This window comes from Carassius gibelio, chromosome B6 (genome assembly GCF_023724105.1).
Source record: "Carassius gibelio isolate Cgi1373 ecotype wild population from Czech Republic chromosome B6, carGib1.2-hapl.c, whole genome shotgun sequence".
Classification (NCBI taxonomy): domain Eukaryota; kingdom Metazoa; phylum Chordata; class Actinopteri; order Cypriniformes; family Cyprinidae; genus Carassius; species Carassius gibelio.
Window position 1 is genome coordinate 10276442 of NC_068401.1, and position 16188 is coordinate 10292629.

Genomic DNA, 16188 nt, shown 5'->3' on the forward strand with positions numbered 1-16188 from the left:
CTGGATGTGGAGGTCCTGGGCTGATGTGGTTACACGTGGTCTGCGGTTGTGAGGCCGTTTGGATGTACTGCCAAATTCTCTGAAACACCTTTGGAGATGGCTTATGGTAAAGAAATTTACATTCAATTCATGGGCAAAAGCTCTAGTGAACATCCCTGCAGTCAGCATGCCAATTACTCCCTCACTCCCTCAAAACTTGCGACATTTGTGGCATTGTGCTGTGTGATAAAACTGCACATTTGGCCTTTTATTGTGGCCAGCCTAAGGTCTTGTCCAAACTAAAACATTTTAGTTTGAAAACGCAATTTTTTTTCTCTCTGTTTTGGCCTTCAATCGACACTGAGACAGTGTTTTTAGTCAAGGAAAACTGAGCTTTGTGAAAACGCTCTCCAAAGTAGATGAATTTGAAAATGCCTTTTTCACGTTGTGGTGTAGACTGTGAAAACAAAGGCTTTTGAAAAAGATGACGCAATTTTAGTCATGTGACGCATATCATACCAACAGATATCAGTGTTTATACTGGTATTGTGCATGTTATGTGCTATGCACTTTCACAATATTGCTACAAAAGTGTTACTTTGTACACTCTTCATATCACAGTCCTGCAAAGGTGAAAGCAAATTTACTCGCAATTGCTATCTGCAGCAAAACATGAGGGCAGTTGCGTTTTAGATCAGACACAGATCAGATCGTGAGTGTGTGCGACTTGGACGCGTCACTGAATGGCAGGTTCCTTTCATAAAATAATCCTGTCAGAAAATCTGCATAAAAACGTATCATGTCTGTTCCATGTGTATCATCTGCAGTGAGCTTTTTTTGAGGGTTTGCGCATGCGCAGAAAGCAAATGTAAAGTTTTCTGATGTTTCAACGTGGATGAGAAAGTTAGCAAAATGCCTGAAAATGCTAGTGTCGATGGAGAGCGTTTTAAAATGAAAATGCTTTTTTTTTCAAATGCATCTGGATTAAAGTAGACGTAGCCTAAGGCACACCTGTGCAATAATCATGCTGTCTAATCAGCATCTTGATATGCCACACCTGTGAGGTGACTGGATTAATCTCGGCAAAGGAGGTGCTCACTAACACAAATTTAGAAAGAGTTGGGACAATATTTTAAAGAAATAGGCCTTTAGTGTACATAGAAAAAGCTTTTGAGTTCAGCTAATGAAAAATGGGGGCAAAAACAAGTGCGTTGCGTTTATAATTTTGTTCAGTGTATATCGTTCTTCTGCAGTTTATGCTCACGGAATTAACATAACATAGCATAACTCCACTTGTTGTTACAGTTAGAGTGTTGATACTACTGGAGTATTGCACCGCTGAAAAAGGTCAATCAGATTCAGAAATACTAATATATATATATATATATATATATATTAAATAATGTCTATTTTTAGATAGTCCAGATAATTTAAGGAAATTTTATTAGATTAACTATTTATTGAAAAAACTGACAAAATAACAACAAAAAACAATAAACTCAAAACAGCCCATCCAGAATTATAAAACGCATCATTCCAGGAGTACAAATCAATATGGTCCATGACCTTTTGAGTGGATCACTGCTTTATTCTTAACTGAACCTCTGTGGCTGGAGTGTAAATATTGTGAAGCAGGCCTTCTATAGGCCATGATACTCTTCAGCTCAATGTATGATCTTTGATGTCTCTTTCCCACCAAAGACAGGAAAACCTGACAGGATAAACATTCCCCCTTCCTCTAATTTCTCTGCTTCCTCCCATTCCAACCCTCATATTTTCTCTCATATATTCACAACTATGGCAGCTCAGCTCAAATCCAGCTCTCGGCTGTTCAATGGAACATGTATATGGCTCAGGTTTCAGGGAGGCTTTATATCCCGGGCCAGAGAGGCTGTATCCACCCATTCCCTGTGGACACTGTGCTGCAGCGTTTTCAACATCTAAACAGATCACAACTAGATCTCCCACCAGTCTCTAACCTTCTGCTCAGCCTCAGTAAATCAGCTACAGGCAGAACAGAAAATTCTGCTTATGTTTGCCCCCAACTCTGGGTTAAACTGCAGAGTCAAACTTCTGTATCACCACTTCCTACCTGAAGTTAAGATTAATGAACAGCCCAACAGAAAAACAATTTCATGTGCTTCACATTAAGCTCATAAAATCTAGAATCTGAGCAATTATTTTTCCCTACACTACGCCAGATACAAAGGTTTGACAGAAATTAATTTAAGCCCATTAAAAGTCACTAATATGTTAAACTAGATCAATAAATGTGTCAATTATATGATTAACTGCCTTCATAGGCTTCATATTAGGGCTGCAGCTATTGATTATTTTAGTAATCAAGTATTCTACATAGATTATTCCATAGATTAATTGTATACAAATTATTCTTTATTAAAGAGCAATACTAAATATACAAGAGATAAGATAACAATTTGTTTTCTTTTTAGAAAACATTTTCATTGCTGAAATTGCATGCATTAATAACCATGAAAACTAAACCAAATGTAGGCCACTAAATAAAAGAAATTATCTATTAACACTTTAAAAGACATAAGTTTATGATTTTCTAAAAAGTTGCATTGTTAAAAAAAAAACGCTACTTGTATAAGATAGTGTTTTGAGAGTGAAAAAAACACACTTAAAAGTCGCGTATAGGCTCATGTTAAACAATAAAATAACGTTATTAACCGGTAAATGGCCATTTTAAATTTCCGATTATGTTCGGAAATATAAAATGTAATTTAGTTTCTGTTCCTGTCAAAATTTTGTTCATTTTCCAGTTTTCGTTTTCATTCCTTGAACTGGTTCAGAGCCCTGAATAATAACTAAACATTGAATTTTTGTCACACAACTAGGCCTGTCATGATAACAACGTTTTGTTGTGCAATATATTGCCCCAGAAATAATTGTGATAATCAATATTGTTGTCATTTTAAAGACCATTTTATACCACTGAATATAAAATCATAATATAACAGCATAAAATGCAAGAAGGCCTACACACTTCCAAATTACAACAAACGTTTACTTACTGAGAATATTTAGATCAGGGTAATTAAGTATCCAAATTAGATACCTTAAAAAAGTAAATCAACGAGTAGAAAAAAGAAAAATGCACAACGAATTTGTATGGAGATTTTCCCATCTACAGATTTTTCCCAGACTTTCTTTTCTTCTTCTGTAAATAAAGGGTGCACACTAATGTTGAAAAACACAATCATTACTAAGCAGTCAGATGTCTGCATGCACAAAGGCACATATCCATAAACAAGAACAAATCTGAAGATGAAACTTTTTTTGTTTAAATTTGAACAAGCTCCTTACGACTACACCATGTTATGTACGAGAAGCTGCAAAGAGACACAGGTGCATGTGGAATGTACAAAACATGGTGACATAAATTTTTAAGTAAATATTATGGCCGATATATTGCGTCACCAAAAATGATTGAGGTCATGTACATATATTGAGCAATAAGTCAAATGATATATTGATTATTGCGACAGGCCTACGTGCAACTTAACTTTCAAGTTTCAGCCTAAATAAAGCTCAAGCATGACATAAGGCTTTACTGACTTCTTGGAAGGCTTTGCAGCTTTCTTGAGAGGCAAAAATCAGTGGACAGGGAGGTAACTTGGAACAAGAGACCATACACAATTTCTAAACACATTTTTCTGCAACAATATTTGTTTAGATTTATTTGGAGAATAAACCCTCTTAAATGTCTCTTTGGGGAAAGACGGTGTTCCATGTGTTGTTATGGAAGGATTTCTGAACAGGTGATTCATATATATATATATTTGAGCTGCAACTAACGATTATTTTTTCTGTCAACTAATCTAACGATTATTTTTTCGATTAGTCGACTACTCTAACGATTATTTTTATTACAATAAATAATCTAATGATCCTTTTTTGATTAGCTAATGAATCCTTTGGATAACTTTACAAAAAAATAAGTACAGCTTCTAATATAATATTTCAACCTTTATTCATTTTCAACCAATGTAGTTGAAGTTTTAGTATACAAAAATAAAGAGGCAAAGAAAATTATTTTACTATGGTAAATGAGTTTACGATAGCGTTTATAATTAAACCACAGTAGCCACAAATTTACAGTTGTCTGAGACAACATGAAATGTTCTTTAGCATCACAAACCATAAAATGTAGTCAGGGTTCTGCTATGGTTTAGCATGGTTTCCAGAGATCTGGAACTGATTCAGGGTAGCTCGGTGGTTGTCACGGCGAGCTGTCTTTTAAGGGGCCATTCACATATTCACAAGTTCGTTAGTTCCAATGTAGGTGCGCGGTATGCGCGCTCATAATGGTAGCGACGCGATGCGCCTGTTTGCACCGCATCGAGTTAAAAACATCTCAACTTTTCAGAATGCCGCAAGTGCACCGCGGGTCATGTGACAAGAACTAACCAATCAGCTTCATCCTTTGAAAGCTCAGCTAAGATGAGGGAACAGCTGATCATTTCTGTAAATGGATTGCCATTTTGAAATAAATTTAGTACCAAAGCTACCGCAAGCGATTTTTGGTGCTGCAAATCCATTTATCCTTTGCTGAAATTTCCACATCTTCATGGAGAGAGCAGGTCATGGTTGCTTAGCAACGACAGACATCCCAGGGGTGCAACTGCCCGAGGGCTTTGGAAAAAAGGAGAAAGCGGCACGACTAGCGTTTCCCACGCATTTTTAGGCACGATATGTGAACGGCCCCTAACGCGTGTTCGAAACCAGCGCCAACACAGACTTACTTTATTTTTTATTTTATCCTTACTTCAGCCGCTACGGGTGATCATACCAATAACTTGTAATATTAACAAGAATATCAGAATCATGCAATGAGCAAGTCTGCGTTTATTAGACACTTAATAATATCAGATCAGTTTGTGCTTTTAGAATCGTCGAATTTGCTGCGGTCGTTCCATCACATCTGCAGCAGACACCTGAACCAGGAAGTTGGTCATCACAGAGTAACCAGTTAAACCGTATCAATGGAGAGCGCCAAGATGTTTTCCTCTGAGGTGCTCGTGCATCGCAGTTGTGCTGCCGTGGTACCCCATATCGGTTTTTCAAAGGGAACAAAGGGCCATTTTATTTGGCCTCGGTTTAAAGTATTCCCATACTTTTGATAACACTGTTCTCTGTTTTTGAGATAGAATGCAACTTTCCCCATTCCCAGTATGCCATTACGCGAGATGTAAACAGTGTGACGCATCGACGCATTTCACGAACGTTGACGTATTTTTGTAGTCGATGTAATCGACGACATCGCAGCGTCATTGCAGCACTAATATATATATTTATATATATTATATATAACCTCATGTGAGCCACAGAACAATTGGAAATAGTTGTAAAGTATCAGCAAATCCTCTGCTTTTGCTAAACCACTCTTTCCAAGAATCTCACTGACAAACAGATGCCATTAATATTATGTCAACAAAAGTTTTATTGCAGTCACAGCCCATTTTGGGCAATGGATGCTGGGTAATCTGCAAGTAACTTCAATGGCTAGCCAAACCATGCTGGAAATGGCTTACCAGATCTCCAGGCTCGACGAAGAAAGGCAAAGGCAAAGGAAAGAGCCGCTCTTGATCCCACCCTGGCCAAACCCTCCACTCCTTTACTGACTGGCCGAGCACTGAGGAAACGGACAAAAACATTTCAGCCTAGTATTTTCATTGCTTCTATTTAAAGCAGTTTCAAATGTAATCCAATTTCAATTAAAGCTCTGTTCCTCATACCTTTTGTTATCGGCGGCAGAGAGTGGAGGGCTGGGGGGACTTTTCCAGCGCACTTTGTACTTTTCCTCCATCATACTGTGGGTGAGTGAGATGAGGTAGCGCTCCAGGATCACCAGTCTCTGGCTCAGGCGCAGAGCGGAGAGTGTGCTCTTAGCCGTCTGGGAAGACAGCTTCTGTTGGTCGTCTACCAGTGCCATCACACAGTCCTTCAGCTCTCCAGTTTCTGTTTAAATAAAAAAAAAATATATATATACACACAAGTAAATAAAATAACTATGACTTTTTACTTCAGGATTGTTTTTACTTGATTAATTTAGTTTTTAGTGTCTTGTCATTATTTAGTGTCATTCCAGGTTTCTTATTCTTTCTTTTTTGGTGTCCTGAATGAATCAGCCATTTGAACAAATTGAATGAATAAATGACTATGACTTAATCATTAAGACATTTACCACCACCTACTGGCAGTTCACAGTTCATTTCATTAAAGAAATAAATTTCATATTTCCATAGCAATATTAATGAAATATATTATTAAAGGTATAATTCACCCATCAAAAATGACAACTGTATCATCATTTACTCACCCTCATGGTTCAAAAGAGTATATGTATAAATTATATCAAACTAAATATTTCTTGCTGAAGCTAATTTCTCAGCCAAATATGATGTGCAATTAATTTGCAATTACACGCCACAAAATTTTAATCGCTTACCAGCCCTATATATTATTATATTATATTACTATATTATTATAATATTTTAACTTTCGTCTACTATTATATTTTATGTTACAAAAAATAGGTAGTATAATAACTGTATTTAAGAGACCAGCTCATGTGGGCTTTTTAAAAACTTTTTGCTACTCCAATCCCTGACTACATAAAGGTTATAAATAGTCTCTGTGTGATTAATGGCATAATGCCTTAGCATTTCAACAAGTTCTTGATATTATGATAGCACTAATTTGATATCAGCCTTGTACCAATTAACTAAGAACTATGTTTTGTTTATGTGAAATATAATCTCAGCGAGCTGTCTTTAAAAACGCAAGTCTATAAGGAATTGAATCTAGTAATAATGATGCTGTATAACAATGTTCACTGCAATTTGAGCAATTTGAGTGCATTCCAGTCTAAAGCCTTCCTCATGCTTGCCTGAAACTGTCTGTCTGGCTCCACTGAACTGTTGTTACGGATGTGCATGCATTCTGCTCTTCACAGCCTCTGGATAAAAGCCTCATACAGGCAGACAGGGTGAATTAAAATAGCCGATCTGAAATCCACTTAAGCCTTATGTAAGCCAATCTGCCTAACCCTCACAGGCCCTGAAGCAGTGCAGTCTGTACACAGCAGCACTAAGAGGTCACAGTGCACGGTACTGTGAGAAAAAGAAAGGGTTTGAGCATGTCACACAAAGATAAGTAAAAGAACGGCTTTAACTTCCACATAGCGATTTGATGATTTATTTAGCTTTAAACAGGCTCCCACATAAGCTAAAAAGCACTTGTTCATTTCCTGCAATTCAATATTATGCTTCTAGTATAGCAGTTGGTGCTGTTATCAGTAAAGTCCTCTTTTTCACCACCACTTTTATTGCTAGAACAATGGAGAGATGAGAAGAAATGATAGGGCTCTTCTACTGGTCTCTTTCATGGGCCAGATGATCCAGATCAAAACCCACTTTAACATTTACAGGCTATTTTACAAAAGGAAACTCAATCTAAAATTCATATATTTGACTTTCAATCTGTGCGAGAATCAAATTGCCATCTGATGCAGTTCTTTTATTCGCATGAGGAAAACATTTTAAAAGAAAATTAATTGTTAATTTCTCTATAATCATCCCATTTAGTGAGAATAAAAAATTATTTATTTGTCCTTCTCTTTATTCTCTGAATTAATGTACAGTTCAAATGTCTAGGGTCAGAACTTTTTTCTTTTAATGAAATTAATAGTTTTATTCAGCAAGTGACAGTAAAGACACACACACAAACATACATAAGATATCTATTTTTTTAAATGCTATTTATTGCAACTTTCTATCAATCAATAGAATCCTGAAAAAAAAGTATCGCAGCTGTCTGCTGTTTTCATAAGAAGAGCGAATGATTCCATTTTTACGAGGTTGAAAAATATAATTAAGCCGAGAAACTGTTTTTAACATTGAAAAAAAAAAAAATAAGAAATGTTTCTCGTACATGAAATCAGCACTTTAGAATGATTTCTGAAGCATCATGTGATACTGAAGACTGGAGTAATGCCTGCTGAAAATTCAGCTTTGAACTTAAAATATAATACAATAAAAAAAAAAGTTACTTTTAATTGTAATAATTTTTCACAACAGTATTTTTGATCAAATATATTCAGCCTTGGTGAGCATAAAATACCAAATCTTTATCTTAATTTTAATATTTGAACAGTGGTGTAACTTGGGAGTATTAAGCAAAAACCTTGTAATTCAAATCTCTTAAAATACCATGGTGTATCTCAGTGTTTCCAGTACTAAATAAAGGGTGGATGGGCTCCCTCAATGCAAAAACAAAATTCTGCAGTAAACACTGTTATGGACATGGTATTTTGCAATAGGATGTTATAGGAAATCCTGCTGAGGTGGTGTGTTGGACTGAACCTGCTCTACTATCATGTGATGTTCATAGGGGGCCTATGTGGCTTTCCATCAGCATGTTCTTATCACTACCCACCAGAAAGCCGCTCCACCTAGACCTGGCCTACAACCACACACAGGGCAAAAATAACCTCACAGACAGTATGTACAGTTACCCGAGCCCCAAACACCTCGCGCGCCAGCCAGAAAACACACACACATACACAAACCGAAACACATGCAGGGTAACACAAACTCTGTGCGGGTCTGTCAGAGAAGGAGTAGGTCACCTGTGTGGTGACAGGGCTGAATAACTGGGCCGCATTTAGATGTGGCAAATCCATCTGCTATCCTACATTACAGCACTTTGCTGATGAGAAACTCAGCCAATGGAAACTGCTGAAGGGTTTGCACTTCGATGTCATGTGCTGAGGAGGGAGAACAACGTGTGAAGTTGGGGGTGTCGTGTACGATTAGATGCATGATGACACACGCTGAAGTTTAATACTTAAAGATGAACCGGAAGTAGCAACGTATCTTTTCTTCTGTATTGTGACAGGTCGGAGTAAAAAAGATTATATAAAAAAAAAAAGTATGGTGGTTTTCTTTGTATTGGTTTTTGAGGCGTGAGTGTTTAACTCAAAAATAGAGGTAGATGATTGGTCTTTTTTTATTTATTTTGTGTTTGGTTCTAGAAGTAACTTTCTCCAACATTAAACATACCTAAAACACAGGATATGATCCTCCTTTTTAAAACATCTAGACAGCAAGCAAAAACATGTTTTTGTGCATGTGGGAATCCTATGCAGATGAAGCCGATGATGTGTGAGTGGGATGACCGCGCAAGATGACAGTCAGCAGATGCAGTAATCAGCATGTTGAGTTCAGCACTCTCTGTTTGAACCCAGAGCATGTCATTAAATATCACCACCCACCTGGCTGCCTCCCCCAGTCCCACATCTCAATGATGGAGTGATGGAAAGATGAAGCCGCCACCTCCTCCTCTTCCTTCTTTTCCTTGTCGTTCGTATCATCTCTCTTTTGGGTGCAATCAGCACAGTCCTCTGAGAAGTTGACAGAAATTAAGAAAACAAAAAAAAACTTTAAGAAAAGAAGCTGACTTCACAAATATATCGTAATCCATGAGGATTCGAGGGTGACGTGACTTTTTACCTGGATGGGCGGATTCTTCTCTGTCAAAGACAATCTCTCCATCCTTCACCATCTCGTTCCACATCTCGCTCAGTCCTTCTGGAGAGAAGGCTCGCTGTAACACAGAAGAGATTATATTATAGCCATGTAATCTTTTTCAATTAATTCAAGACCTAACTGAAAATACTGCATATATTAATATATTACTTTATAATGTCTATAAAATAAGAAAACAAAAGCTAAATGTATTCCTGGTGTGCCCAGTAAAAATAAAAATTATATATTTTTTTTTAAATATCGGCATCAGGCGATACGTTTTTCTGCTTGGCTGATGTGTTTGAGGAGGGACTTTTATTTTGATGGTGCTGAAAGTTCACATCGCTGTGTGTGTTTGTGTGTGTGTGTGTGTGTGTGTGTGTGTGTGTTTATGATTCCTTGAAATACATTCCAGTCTATATATATGCATGTATGTATATAGTATACACACAAATTATTTTTGTAGAAACTGCAAGTTTTTTTTTTTTTTTATTAATAGAGAGTTTAGTTTAGTAGAACAGCCTTTATTTATATATATAAAAAAAATCTTTCATTACAGCTGATATACAAATATGGCAGAGAGGGCAGTTATCTTTTGGTGACTGACCATTAGCATCTGAACATTTCTATTTTGGCCAACTTACCCACTGAAATTCCACCACAGGCTCACTGAGGACTTAGCAATAATTACTCAAATTCAGAGCCCAGGCTCAAGTTTCAAATGTCAAAAATTAATTGACACAACAATCTTCAGACTGTAGAAAGCAGAGAGACTTTCACAACAACCGAGCTGATGCTAATAACAGCTACAGCACCTTGAGCAATACTCTAGACAAATGTCACAGACTCAAACTCACATACAGATACATATAAACAGCATTTTGGGATGTTGATTTCATAAGACATCACTTCACTGCTACCAGGAATCAGTACTATATTCATCCAGTGTTTTGAAACATAATCTGTTGTACAATTATTTACAGCACATGCATTTTCCCTTCAAAACAAGAAGGGATATTTTTTGCAAACAAGATGTCAATAATAATGTAGCAGTATAGAACATTTACCTGCATCTTAAATTAGCAAACGTCACATTTGTATAGGCCAATCTGTTTTGTGTGACAAATGAAAAATGTAAAAAGGACATATAAAGGGAAACCATAATTGGCAGACTCGGGCAGGCTGGAGAAAATTAAAATAGCTGTGTAATTACTTTAATATAGTTATGTACTAGCTAAAAGGGTTATTGTACAGTTCACAGCATTTGCCAAGAGAGATTTTTCTTCTTAAAAAAGATACTGTATCTGATTGTAGAGTAAATCAAGATTTTAACTGAAACTAACAGCAAACTTGTGACTCGAAATTTAAATGAACTGTGAAATTTGTCTTAATACCCAACCCTGCTTACTGCATTTTTTAAAAATAAGTAAATATATGCATTAATTTATAAATATATGCACTGTGTGTTTCTAAGTGAAGCACTGCTATGTGTTTTTTTTTTTATACACAAACAGCGCATGATCTGGTGTTTTCAGTGTATTCTCAGAAATATTCATAATATATATTATATATTATTTTTATACTTCTCACACACAAAAGGTACCCAGACAGCTTCTGGCAACCTCATAATAATCATAAAATCAGGCCGCATTGGAAATTTCCCTGTTAACACCAACAGGAGGCCAGAAAAATAAGCATAAAGAGACTTTGTGGTTCGCTTTAAGAGATCTGACAGAAAGGCACATTGACTGAAACGCACACAATGCAAGCTTTTCAACAGTTTAAGACTTGAAGCAATACTTTTAATATGGTACTGCCAGAATAAATTATCTATGTCCAATCAGAATCAGTACTCACCGAGAAACAAGATTCAAAAGATTTCCAGGGTCAAAAAAACAAAAAACAATTCCTGTTTCTGCTGAAGCTTAGGAAGCACACTGCCTGTATAACTGAACACAGCTAAAAGATGTAAATGTTGACCAACAGTGCAACCAAATAGCTTTCGGATAAGGACTTAAATAAATCCCTGCCCCCTTAAAAAACAGCAACACTCTATATTTAACATCAAGGACTATATTTGAGCCAATGATCAAATTCATTCCAAAATCTACCTGCAAGTCTATCTTCAGCCATTTGTCGTGGAAGCGCAGCTGGGCATCAAGGGAAAAAGATGGAGATGGCATCCTTCCCTCGGCTGTCCAGGCTGCAGATGCAGCCTTCCCTAAAGAGACACATTCACATTCAGATCAAACGACAAGTTAACACTGTGAAGCTCTGACCAGCAAAACAGATCACATCAAGCTATCTATATCTAATTAAAACAACTACCCCCCCCCCCCCCACTCCCAGTTTATATTGATTATTCGCATATGGATTTTCCCAAAGGCGCAGTTGTTCAGTGCAGCACAGTCTGTAGTTCATGATGCAATCCAGCAGTTTCAGATCATTGGGAACCATCTTCATAGCCAAATTCAGTACTATTTATTCATTCCACATTCTGTATAATACTGTGTTTAAAATTTCGCTTAAACATCTAGAAATTAAAGGGATTGTTCACTCCACATAAAAAAAGCTGCTCTTTGCAAAAATTTTTGAGCTTTTGAAGAATGTTTCCCATTTACTGCACTGTCTGAAGATATTATGCCTCAAAACATACCCAATACATATAGTACACAATATTTCTGTACCAAGACTTTTATCATCAAAAAGTTTTCCACTAATTCCAATCAAAAAGTGAAACTTGTATATTATATTCATTCATTACACACAGACTGATATATTTCAAATGTTTATTTATTTTCATTTTGATGTTTAGAACTGACAACAAAGGAAAATCCCAAATTCAGTTTCTCAGAAAATGTGAATATTGTGAAAAGGTTCAATATTGAAGACACCTGGTGCCACACTCTAATCAGCTAATTAACTCAGAACACCTGCAAAGCCTTTAAATTCTCTCAGTCTAGTTCTGTAGGCTACACAATCATAGGGAAGACTGCGGACTTGACAGTTGTCCAAAAGACGACCAGTGTCACCTTGCACAAGGAGGGCAAGACACAAAATGTCATTGAAAAAGAGGCTGGCTGTTCACGGAGCTCTGTGTCCAAGCACATTAACAGAGAGGTGAAGAGAAGGAAAAGTGGTAGAAAAAAAAAAAGTGTACAAGCAATAGGGATAACCTGGAGAGGATTGTTTAACAAAACCCATTTAAAAATGTGGGGGAGATTCACAAAGAGTAGACTGCAGCTGGAGTCAGTGCTTTAAGAACCACTACGCACAGACGAATGCAAGACATGGGTTTCAGCTGTCGCATTCCTTGTGTCAAGCCACTCTTGAACAACAGACAGTGTCAGAAGCATCTAAAGACAAAAAGGACTGGACTGCTGCTGAGTGGTCCAAAGTTATGTTCTCTGATGAAAGTACATTTTGCATTTCCTTTGGAAATCAGGGTCCCAGAGTCTGGAGGAAGAGAGAAGAGGCACACAATCCACGTTGCTTGAGGTCCGGTGTAAAGTTTCCACAGTCATTGATGGTTTGCGGTGCCATGTGATCTGCTGGTGTTGATCCACTGTGTTTTCTGAGGTCCAAGGTCAACACAACCATATACCAGGAAGTTTTAGAGCACTTCATGCTTCCTGCTGCTGACCAACTTTATGGAGATGCAGATTTCATTTCCCAGCAGGACTTGGCACCTACACACAGTGCCAAAGCTACCAGTATCTGGTTTAAAGACCATGGCATCCCTGTTCTTAATTGTCTAGCAAATTCGCCTGACCTTAATCCCATAGAAAATCTGAGAGTATTGTGAAGAGGAAGATGCGATATGCCAGACCTAAGAATGCAGAAGAGCTGAAGACCACTATCAGAACAACCTGGGCTCTCATAACACCTGAGCAGCGCCACAGACTGATCGACTCCATGCCACGCTGCATTGCTGCAGTAATTCAGGCAAAAGGAGCCTCTTGATGTAAGTATTGAGTGCTGTAATGCTGTAATGCTCATACTTTTTATTTTCATACTTTTCAGTTGGCAAAGATTTCTAAAAATCCTTTCTTTGTATTGGTCTTAATTCATATTCTAAATTTCTGAGATACTGAATTTGGGATTTTCCTTAGTTGTCAGTTATAATAATCATCAAAATTATAATTATACAATAATTATAAATAAATAAACATTTTAAATATATCAGTCTGTGTGTAATGAATAAATATAATATACAAGTTTCACTTTTTGAATGGAATTAGTCAAATAAATTCACTTTTTGATGATATTCTAATTACATGACCAGCACCTGTATTTGAAGGAGAGAAAAAAAAAAACAACACTGCAATTTAAGTTATTCATTGATAATCTTACTGGAGGAGTCACTGAATCACTGAATCGCTGAGTCTATGAAATCAAAAATCACCAAGACTCATTCTGTGACTTAGATAAAGCAATTCTTGAAATATAAGTTCACAAACAGTATGGACAATTATCATGACTTTTTGTCCTTACTGATGTTTGACATATTCAGACAGCGCTCATTGTCACTGCTCAACGGATTCTTCAAATTTCCCCTTTTGTCTTCCATAAAGACACATGGATTTGGAATGACACAAGGATCTGTAAATATTGGCGTATGTTTAATTTTTCTGTGAACTGTACCTTTATCTTAAAGCGTAAATCAACCTTAAAAAATGTTAAAATGCGTCTTCCACCTCTTTCCACAGTTCATAAAATAAACAAATGAGCAATTGTTGCAATAAAATCTGAAAATAACATTATTCAAAATGATACAAAATATGATTGTGGCACTGTGTTAAAGCATCCATACCTGATCGAACAGGAGAGCATCACTGAAATAATTTATTAAAACAAACTGGGTGTTGGCTTAGTCATATTCTCCTTTCCATATCTAATTATCCGAGTCAACATGTAACGTTAGATGTTAGTAAAAAAAAATATATTTTTATATATATTTTTTTTGGTTAATCAACAGATGTTGCTGTATCGCTGCAGGTTGCTATCTGTGCTCGGTGTGTTGTTGATTGAACTCATCAGGCTGTCTGCCGCTAGCAGCTACAAGACAGGACGTTCCTAAATACTGACAGCGCTTTGACTTACTATTCTTGAACACACCACAGCCTATTAACACCGCAAACCAGTTACCTTTGCCTGTCCTAGAAGTGTTTTCGGAATAAACGCATGTTTTACCTGTTTGGATGTCTTATTGAATCCTTGCTTCTTTGCTCCTATCACCAGCTTTACTGCACTTTAATGTCGGCCATGTCGTGTGTTGACTGACAGCATAGGCAGCCAAACAGATGAAGAAGAATGAGATGACGTACAACAAATGGGGGGCGGGACACCGCAAGAGCCAATCACAGGCTGTGATGGACACACATGGAGCACGACGTTGACTAAAACTATACGCATAAACTATAATAAGGTATACAAATAAGTATTTTTGGCAGAACTTACCTATGTGGGGAGTTTAAGCATAATATATGTATTTTATGATTTTAGACTACATTTTCTATTTTTAGAGTTTTATTTGCTTTTTTTATGATGAAAAAACAATTCTTAAAAGTACAACTATTCAATATAGTTTCATAATTAATATGAGCCCATAAAATAGCATGAGTAACGTTATATTAGAAGAAGTGGAAAAGTTATATTTTTGTATGTTTTTAAAAGGTGGTAAATTAATTTAGTTTTATTGCAGTGTTTTATAAAGTGTACAGGTTAGTCTTACTAATGAAATCATTTTTAAAATGCTCTTGTTTTAGTTAAAGAGTAAGAATATAATGAAAACTATTTTTTTTATTGCTTGAATTAAATAATCAAATCAAAATATTAATCATCAAAGTATACCTCCCAAGAAATGACACCATTTAAAGGCTTGTCATAAGTTTTAGGGACTTGAAGATCATCAATTCCTTCTGCAAATACAAGTTTTTTTTTCTGCATTTCTGTGTAAAATAATTAGCCAAAATAGTAGCTAAGTGTTATTGTCCATATTTTTCATATTATCATCACCGTAGTTTTAAAGTCAAAGTATTATTTTTTTTAATTAACCAAACATGAAGAAGACCCCATAATTTTTTGGTAAATTAGCATGAATAAAATAAATTTTCCAAAGTCTATTTAATGAAAATTCTGCCATAATTTACTGCCTCAGTCACAATTCCCTTTCATTTTTTCCTGTATACAATGAAAGTGTATAGTGGTTGAGAATGTAATTTTGATATCCCGTTTAAAGATGTAAGTTAAGTCTCTCTTGATATTACAACGCCACCTGCTGTAAATGAAGTGAAAGTGAAAGTGAAGTGACATTCAGCCAAGTATGGTGACCCATACTCAGAATTTGTGCTCTGCATTTAACCCATCCGAAATGCACACACACAGAGCAGTGAACACACACACACACACACACACACACACACTGTGAGCACACACCCGGAGCAGTGGGCAGCCATTTATGCTGCGGCGCCCGGGGAGCAGTTTTGGGTTCGATGCCTTGCTCAAGGGGAGCAAGTGCTGTAATAAACAGCTTAAAACTTTGGGCAGCCACCTCACATTACATACATGGTGAAACTCAGATGATGCAAACAATACAACAATAACTGCACTCATTTCATTTGTGTTAAAACTGTATTCTTTATTAGATATTTTT

At 36.5% G+C, this 16188-nt stretch overlaps 1 protein-coding gene across 4 annotated transcripts in view; it reads right to left on the minus strand.

The window, feature by feature from the left end:
• The window catches only part of LOC127959382 (E3 ubiquitin-protein ligase HERC2), a 56745-nt gene extending 41926 nt beyond the window's left edge, over positions 1-14819 (minus strand). For 3 of the 4 annotated variants that reach the window (XM_052558538.1, XM_052558540.1, XM_052558537.1), the window contains exons 1-6: positions 14727-14819; positions 11645-11754; positions 9519-9612; positions 9281-9409; positions 5742-5964; positions 5538-5638 (exon numbers count right to left, since the gene is read on the minus strand). In XM_052558538.1, the coding sequence (XP_052414498.1) occupies positions 5538-5638; positions 5742-5964; positions 9281-9409; positions 9519-9612; positions 11645-11716 (619 nt within the window). In that variant the 5' untranslated portion in view covers positions 11717-11754; positions 14727-14819. Of the gene's footprint in view, positions 1-5537; positions 5639-5741; positions 5965-9280; positions 9410-9518; positions 9613-11390; positions 11500-11644; positions 11755-14726 lie in introns of those variants that run through there. The other variant, XM_052558541.1, reaches the window with a different exon arrangement.
• Positions 14820-16188: the final 1369 nt, after the last annotated feature.